The sequence below is a fragment of the Petromyzon marinus genome, chromosome 63 (genome assembly GCF_048934315.1).
Source record: "Petromyzon marinus isolate PM22_M1 ecotype Great Lakes invasive population chromosome 63, UKy_Petmar_22M1.pri1.0, whole genome shotgun sequence".
Lineage (NCBI taxonomy): Eukaryota > Metazoa > Chordata > Hyperoartia > Petromyzontiformes > Petromyzontidae > Petromyzon > Petromyzon marinus.
The window spans coordinates 5,588,449-5,597,000 of record NC_133729.1 but is presented as its reverse complement, the minus strand read 5'-3'; the positions used below and the strand labels follow the sequence as shown (position 1 = coordinate 5,597,000).

Below are 8,552 nucleotides of genomic sequence, written 5' to 3'. Positions count from 1 at the left end.
TTCCGAAACTGGTGGATTTGCTTGAGAGGACATTTAAGATGAAGACTGCCCAGTGATGGTCTCTCTAGATATTAAGGGAGGACAGATTTAAGTTAATGTACAGAGTTATATGGTAGGCGGTGTATGATGTCACAATAATGAAATTTGGGCAGGATTGTTGCTACAACTAGAAATTAAGGCGATGTCGAGGTGTAATACAGCGTCTGTTTCGGTTTAAGAAAACATTATTTTGTTATTATCTTGTTGGCCATGCGGTCCATGTGTGTCCTAAAAGACAGTCTTAAGTGACGAAGAATGCCGAGATATAAAAGTTGTTAACCTCCTCTATAACTTGTCAGTCCAGAAGAACAATATGCATAGGTGGCGAGACAAGTTTGGGGCAGCCGGAGAATTACGTAATTTTTTGGCATTAACTCCTGCTGTAGATGCTGCTTTAACTCCTCCATGGAATTGTCTGGGGCCATCAAGGGCTTTAGAGTATTTAGCCAATTCCAGTAATATGTGCTGGAAACATGGGAGGAAACTTTCGTACTCTGAGAAAACCCAAAAAACGAGAGGACATTGATGAAGACTCCAAAAATATAGATTCAACCCAAAAGGCAGTCCTACTAAATGAAAAACTGTTGATATGAGCTGAGTCCATTGCTAGACCCAACGCAGAAGAAACCGCACAGCATATATCGATGTAATGCCCGATCCACAAATACGATGGATACGTCACAGCGTTACACTCCGCTATTCTTGACGCCGTTAACTGGCTTGATTACCTGAATGTGAAATTGTAGTTGTTGCTCTGCATGTACATCAGCCACACGAAAGAAGAAGATTGCTGTTTTGCAATATCCCAGCTACTCCGCAATCTGTGGCCTGATGCACTGACAGTCAATCATCCAAACACAAACCAAGTTCAGCCCTGCCGAGCTTGCAAGATGCGTCAAGATTGGACACATAAATACGTTTAATTATATGTTTGGTGGAGTATAATCATTCACGCATACAATTTCAACACATTCATTAAAAGTAATAAAAGTGATTCCACAGTGCATATTATTATAATCTAATCAAATAACCTAATTACTATGACCTTGCAAGCTGTTCTCATCCACCTCAATACAAGCTATTGTACGCTCCTTCATTGACGAGAAATGCGTGCATACTAGACTCATGTAATTGCATTGCAATCGAAACACAATAAGTGGCTCGAAAGTTAATTGAACAGCGTGCCACTGCGACCAATCAGAGGGAACGCTTAGCGATTATAAATGGCCGAACAAGACACCCATTGAGGTTATCTCGCGTGAGCATTAAGATGGCGGTTTTTCTTCGTTGGGTCGTGGTACTCTGTGCTGTGGGTGTTTTGTCTGCGGATTCTGGGTTCGTGGGTGAGGATTTCGCACTGTGCTCACTGCAGAGTCTCTCACTTGGAAAAAAAATCGTTGAAGGTTCCACAGAACTCCGTGGGGTAACTTGTATGCATTGCCGGATTGAATTGTTTTTGTTTTTACTGGTCATTACGCTTTTTGTTTAGTCACAAGCATCATTGAGAATGGCGTCGCATTTTTGCGTATTGACTGGCAATCTTCACACTAGGATGGATTTCGTGTGAACGCATTTGAGTAAAATTAAACGTCACCCATCGTAAATTTAACCATTTGGGAGTTTTCCGACGTAACCTCCTGCTATCGGCAGTTTTTTGGACCTTTTTAGCGTTAGAATGTTTAACCAATACCCATTTGTATGTTGAGCAGAACAATTTCGAGCTTGGTGTGCTGTAAGGTAGGGGTAAGCAACTCTCATTCCCTCTGTATTCCTTTGAACTTCCATCTGACTTTAGAATGAACTTAGTTTTTTATTTAAATTAAATAACTTTCAGTTACATTTCTTGGTTAGCAAAATGGGAGAAGTTTGGTCGTGACCTAGTGTGTCAAGCAAGCGTAATGACTAAACCGAAGATGCGCTGTTGCACGAGTGTACGAGCTGTTTCTAATCTTATTTTGACGTGACATTAACTTCCGTTTGTGTCGTTCTTCTCTTAAAGGACATCGAGCTGCTAATCGTGGCATGAGGGCGATCGATGATGAGGAATTGCCCCCATCTACGGTCCCAGCAGGTATATTCAATGCTTTGCACGTAAACATGACTGCCACTAGAGTCATCACACTTCTGATGCCTCGGACCATATCTGCACCGTAGGGTTTGTTGCGTCGTTTATTGCGTTCAGTTGTGCAACTGCTGAAGTTTTCCAAAGGTGGTGTTGAAATGATGTGCTTGGAGGGTGCAGGCGACAAGCAGGTGTGTGTATTGGTAATATTCATTGCAGTCTAATTAACCACTTCAGGGCGTGGTCATAAAAATATTGGCTGCGCTAATGTAGTTAAAGCTGTAGGTGGTTGAACCCATGCAATGTTTATCGGGTGCAGTATTTCGTGTACGAGACCTGCTCTGCTTAATGTAATACACCAGCTCAAGAACGGACTAGTCCTTGAAACCACAGCACCAACCAGTTGGAAAAAATAACCAACATTCAATGCACTGGCATTGGCTCGAATTATTTCGGCCTGCGCTAATGGTTATGCGTCTCATTTCAGAAATGTTTAAATGCCGCGCTTTGTTCTTCCTAATGAGTATTTTGCGATCTATTAGACCCACTTTGTATGTCCATATGTGCTTCGAACTTTTGTGAAGCTGATGTCCTGAGTTTCCTAATGGACTGATGTACAGGTGTCACCTATGAGGTGCAGTGCGTCAATGAGAGGATGTCTGCCAAGATCGCGAAAAGCGTCCTGCTGGGCTACGGCGCTTCTGATCTCGTCATGAACTCTGCAACTCCTGCATGCAAATTGTCGGAAACTGGACCGTACATCACGTTCAACATCTCGCTCGGAGAATGTGGCACCTTCTTTGAGGTCTCTAATATCAAACTTTTTCCTAAGTGCTTTTTCTTAACTGCCTGCTTTTTAAAAACAAATCTAATGTGCCTTGTATCTTCCCCCCTACAGGAAACGAGCACAGACCTCGTCTTCTCTCAAACGATTTCTCTGCCCAGTACCACGTTTGGCATCATCACCTACGACTTCGTGTACATCATGGTCAATGCAATGTATGTAACCAAAAGTCATGCTTGACACGTACGGTCTCGCAGTCTTCTAAACTGCGTTCTTGCCATTCCACGTAATGGCGTGACCAAGCCTGCCGTGACGACCCTTCCGTTCATTTCCTGGATATTGTCCTGATTGGCATGCCTCCCAAATTAAAGATCTAATCCAAAAGCTAAATTTGTCATTCGTTTCACAACTTGCTGCCGAACTGAAAAACATTATTATTGGTACTTATTCACGTAATCCATTTGGTCACGTGAACAAGTACTTGATGTGCCATAATTTGAACTGAAATCTACTATTGTAATGATAGGATTTAATGTCTTCAGACCTAAACACTGATGCTCTTCCCTTTATCCCCTTTTTATAATAGCTGCAAGATTCCGAGGACGAAGCTCTTGTCTTCTTTGGCACTCCAGCCCAACAGCACAAAGGTTGTGCTCAACCAGACCGTCTATGCTGAACTGGAACTGAAGATGGATTTCTACAAAAGCTTTACGTTCCTGGCGCCATTCCTGCCCACCGACTACCCCCTAGTGGTGCAGCTGCGTCAAACCCTCTATCTCCAGATGTCCCTCAAGACTGGCCTCGGCCTTACCCTGTTCACCATCGACCTCTATGCAACTCCCACCAGTGACCCCCTTGATCCGCGGAAATACTATCTCGTGAAAGAGGGGTGCGTAGCTTTTCTGTTTTCTAGTGCTTGACTATGGCTTGAATGTACTCGAGCCTACCACCTGTTTAATCTGTGGCCTTTCTCTCTCCAGCTGTCTGCGTGACAGCACCGTGAACGTCACCATCACCGGCACTGCCCGCCGCTTCACCTTCCCAGCCTTCGCCTTCACTGCTCAAGATACTAAATACGTGAGCTCAACGTCCCACCATGCTAAAAGCGATCACGAGTTTTACGTGGCAGGGTCTAGCCTTGGCGACACTTAGCCTTGCAACTTTCTCGCATTTGCGCCAAATTTAGGACTTGTGTTCTGAAATGGGTTTTTCCTCTTTAATCTACAATTCTATTAACGTCAACTGGCCAAACGGGTCCTCATGGTCAAACATTGCTTACTGATGATTGAATTGCCCATGGTTAAACCTGGCAGGAATCTTTATCTCTGGGGCATTCACATCCCCTTCAATTGCAAATGCCTTTTTTTAAAAACCTCCCTATTTTCATTATGCTCTGCAGGTGTACGTCCACGCTGCAATGATAGCTTGCAAGGCTTCTTTGACTGCCTCTCGCTGCCAGCAAGGGTGTCTGGCCAGGAAGAGAAGGAGCAGCTTGGAAACCGTGGATACCCCGGTCTACATCTTCACCAGAGGACCCTTTGTCTACAGCGAGGATGCCGCCCTATCCCGCTGTGCGTTGTCCTCTCATTAGCGTCGTGCTGGTTTTCAAAGCAACATGATGATTTGCACTTGCTTTAGGCCAGGTCTTTCAATACTCTAGGCCCTCTAGCGGTGGAGTCAATCCAGCAAGCTACAATTGAGTACTTGCATATTTCTTAAATGATTTCCCAGTTTTAAGTGCATCCTGGTGTGGTCTAATTGTTAAGTGTATTTCTATGACGTCCAATTAACCCACTTTCCCCGTCTATTCTCCCTTTTACAGCGAAGATCCTAAACTACCCTGGTGTCGTGGCCGTTGCAGTGGTTGCTTCCATCATCCTCTTGGGCTTGGGTTTTGCTTCGAAGAGAATGCTGGCTAAGAAGTGATGCAGATGATTAACATGTACCCACGTCATGGAATAAAGCAAGGATTCAAACGGTTTTTGGCTTGATTGGTGCTTATTGCATAACGTCTACACCTCGTTGCCTTGCATGCTTATCTCCTGGGTAGAAACTAAAATAAACATTGCCTTGAAAGATCCAGTTTGGGTTGATCTTAATGCAAGCAGCTCCAATATAAGCTGACGTGTTAATCTTTAAAATGTAGCTGCCACAACCACGAGGTATCTCCCCTGGAGAAAGAAAGCAATGCAATTGACAACATTTTGCTTCTAATGGATCGAGCGAGCATAACTTGGTACAAGACTCTCACAATATAACACCATTAGGACTGGCAAGGTCAATTGGACTAAATTGATCCCCTGAATCCTTACAAAGAACATTAGCAATAAATGCTATCTGACAACTGTGCTTTCTCCAAAAACCCACTTGATCGCCACAGCTGACCCTTATCTGCCCCATGCCTAACGTGTTCCTGGTCACCAACTCCAGTCGCCTATCAATATACAAATTTAATTTTCATCGCGTATTCCACGCCTTTGCCACCACCATTTTACATCCCATCCACTCGTTTCTACTTGCTTACCCATCTCATGCCATATAGGGCCTGAAGATGTGTAAGATATGATCAAAAGTATGCCACTGAATCTTTCTAAAACCTCAGTCCTATGTACAGATACGTTCCATTCTTGGCACTAATGACAGTTAACCAAAACATGAATTTTGTGGATCCATTCCTAGAACTAATACTGGTGTAATGGCGATTTGACATGCATCTCTTGAAGGCACCTTATTGAGGACCCGTTCATGTTACCCGACTGCAATGGCCCTAATTCTTGCGTTCAACTCAACCAGGCCATTCACAACTGATACTCCTTTGATTTAAAGCTTTTGTGACTGCAGTAATTCATATTCTTAGCTCTTTCGGTAAAGTCACGTTGAAGGGAAACAATAAAATAATAAAATGTATATGAAACAATAAAAATTCTCACGACGTTTCGACCATAACACAAACGGTCATCAGGCGATTATCATTAGGTGATGACCGTTTGTGTTATGGTCGAAACGTCGTGAGAATTTTTATTGTTTTAAATATTTTAATATTTTATTGTTTCCCTTCAACGTAACTTTACCGAAAGAGCTAAGGATATAACTGATACTCCTGCCATTACCTCCTGTGGCCACTAGTGCACTTGGTGCTCTCTTGCCATTACATATGTATAAATTACGTTTGACTTAAGAAAAGTGAGTTAAACAGAAGAAAACATCCTAGTAAATGTATTGGTCTTGTTACAAAATTATATTTAATAAAAACGATTATACAATTTGGGCATAATATGCAGTTTCTGATTTGAAGCTGAAACAACACATTTCCGTTTATCTGCCATTACATAGCTTAGAAATTTTAAACTCAAGCTGGTTTCCGCCGGGGCTGTCGTACCTGTAACAGCCGCTGTTCCTTGGAGTGACGTTCATAGTTCATTTCATAGTTCATTTATTTGGTATAGCCCTGTGAGCCATTCGGCTCTTGAATCGGGTGCAACCGCAACAAACAAAAAACATGAACAAGAAAACATCTTAAAGTGATTATGTGACTGTGCAAATAGAAAATACAGGAAAAAAATATCAAAATATTCCTTAAATAGCACCGTACACCAACGCTGTGTGTAAAAATCCCAGTGGGATGCAAGTCAAAATAACAACAACAACCACAAGACAACTAAGATTAAGGCCATCAGTCAACTCCGTACTACAATAAACAAAAACATGGCCAAAACCAAAAAAAACTTTTCGAAATCACCAAAATAAAAGCCATAAATTTAACGTAACAGTGATCATAGGGACTGTGACCGAATTTTTTACAATAAACTACATAAATTAATTATAACACCAAAATCTAGAGCCATAATTTAGGCCACTGAATAGCAGTGGCAGCTATGGTTGTACAACTCCTCTAGAGCAGTTTTGAGTGAAGATCTCATAGGTAGTGATTCAAGTTGCAGTTTATTGGCAATAGCATTCCAGACCCTAGGGGCATCAATAGCAAAGGCCCTTCCTCCAGTTTTAGTACGGCAATAGGGAATGTGAAGCTGGTAAATGAGCAAAGACCTGAGGTCAAATTTGTTCTTTGAAACAGAGAGGAGATCCAGTAGGTAGTCTGCGGAATTTTTTGTAAGTACATCGTGAATAAATAAGATCTGGTGCACAAGCCGTCGAACATTAAGAGATGTTAAGTTTGACCCAATGTAGAGATCACAGTGGTGAGTCCTATATGGGCAGTTCAATGCAAATCTTAAGGCCGAGTGATAGATGGAATCAAGCTTCTTCAGTACAGTACTTGGGACTGATTTATACACGATGTCACAGTAGTCAAGTAGAGGCAGTATGGTAGCTTTTATCAATTCCAAACGGAACATTGGGGGGAAGCAGTGCTTGTGTTGATACAGAAAACCAATTTTTATTTTTGTCTTTTTACCAATATAATCAATGTGATCTTGAAAACTAAGTTTTGAATCCAGGATGACCCCAAGATACTTATAGATCTTGACTTGCTCTATTTGATAATTATTCAAGGAATGTAATTGGGGAAAAATAACTTCCTGCTTTAGTCTCGGAGAGAAGCATAGCACCTTGGTTTTGGAGGTATTCAGGGCTAGTTTAAGAGAAACTAGCTGATGTTGTAGTTTCTTGAAATCACCCTGGAGCTTAGCAATCACGTCATCCGAAGAGCGGCCAGCAGTAATCAGTATCGTGTCAGCTGCAAAAAGATTTACCCTGGAATGATCCAGTTCAGTGCCCAAGTCATTGACATAAAGAGAGAACAAGAGGGGGCCGAGGATGGAACCCTGTGGAACCCCTTTTGTTATCTTAACACTGTTTGACCTCCAACCATCTGTGAATACAGTTTGGGTGCGAGAAAAGAGGTAATTTTTTTAACCATTGTACTGTGTTCTCGGAAAAACCGAGGCAACTTAGTTTACTAAGCAGGGTGTTGTGGTCAACTGTATCAAAAGCTTTGGACAGGTCAAGAAAAAGACAGGCACAGTACTGCTTATTATCAAGGCTATTGTAAATTTGATTCAAAGAGTCTAATGCAGCAGATGTGGTGCTGCATTTTTTCCAGAACCCAGATTGTTTTAGATGTAGTAGATTGTTGGTGGACAGGAAACTGCTAATTTGGTAGCTCAATAATTTTTCAAAAAATTTCATCAATGGGGATAAAATTGAGATAGGTCGGTAGTTATTGGAATCATCTTTAGGGCCCCCTTTGTGAAGTGGACGGACATAGGTATGTTTCCATTCTAGAGGAACTGATGCTTCTTTGATGGACAGGTTGAAAATATGGGCTATAGGTGTGTATATTAGGTGACCAACAGTTAGTACAGCAAAGACGAGAAAACTATCTGCTCCGGTAGAGGAGGACTCTTTGAGGTAGGACAGTTGTTTCAGAACATTACTTTCGTGGATTGGTTGGAAACTTAATTCGTTTAATGTTTGGACAGGGGTGTAGGAATTTGCAGGAGCAGGGGTGACTCCCCATACATTATCAAAAAGATTACCAGCTTCAGAAAAATGAAGGTTAAAATTGTCAACTATTTTTTTGGGATCTGAAAAATATTCCCCATTTCGGTGAAGCTCAACGGGCAGACTTTCTGTTTTGGATGCCTTTTCGATAGATTTGATTGTTTTCCAAAAAATCCTGGCATTTCCATGTGATTCCAGGAGAGT

General features: G+C 42.0%; 1 protein-coding gene across 1 annotated transcript; it reads left to right on the top strand.

The window, feature by feature from the left end:
* The first annotated feature begins 1,294 nt into the window (after window positions 1–1,294).
* Window positions 1,295–4,865, top strand: LOC142906327 (CUB and zona pellucida-like domain-containing protein 1). Its single transcript, XM_076053905.1, has 8 exons — window positions 1,295–1,382; window positions 2,039–2,110; window positions 2,722–2,906; window positions 3,000–3,100; window positions 3,472–3,774; window positions 3,866–3,962; window positions 4,285–4,456; window positions 4,708–4,865. Exons 1-8 carry the CDS (start codon window positions 1,310–1,312, stop codon window positions 4,809–4,811), a joined length of 1,107 nt encoding a protein of 368 aa, XP_075910020.1. The 5' UTR covers window positions 1,295–1,309; the 3' UTR covers window positions 4,812–4,865.
* Window positions 4,866–8,552: the final 3,687 nt, after the last annotated feature.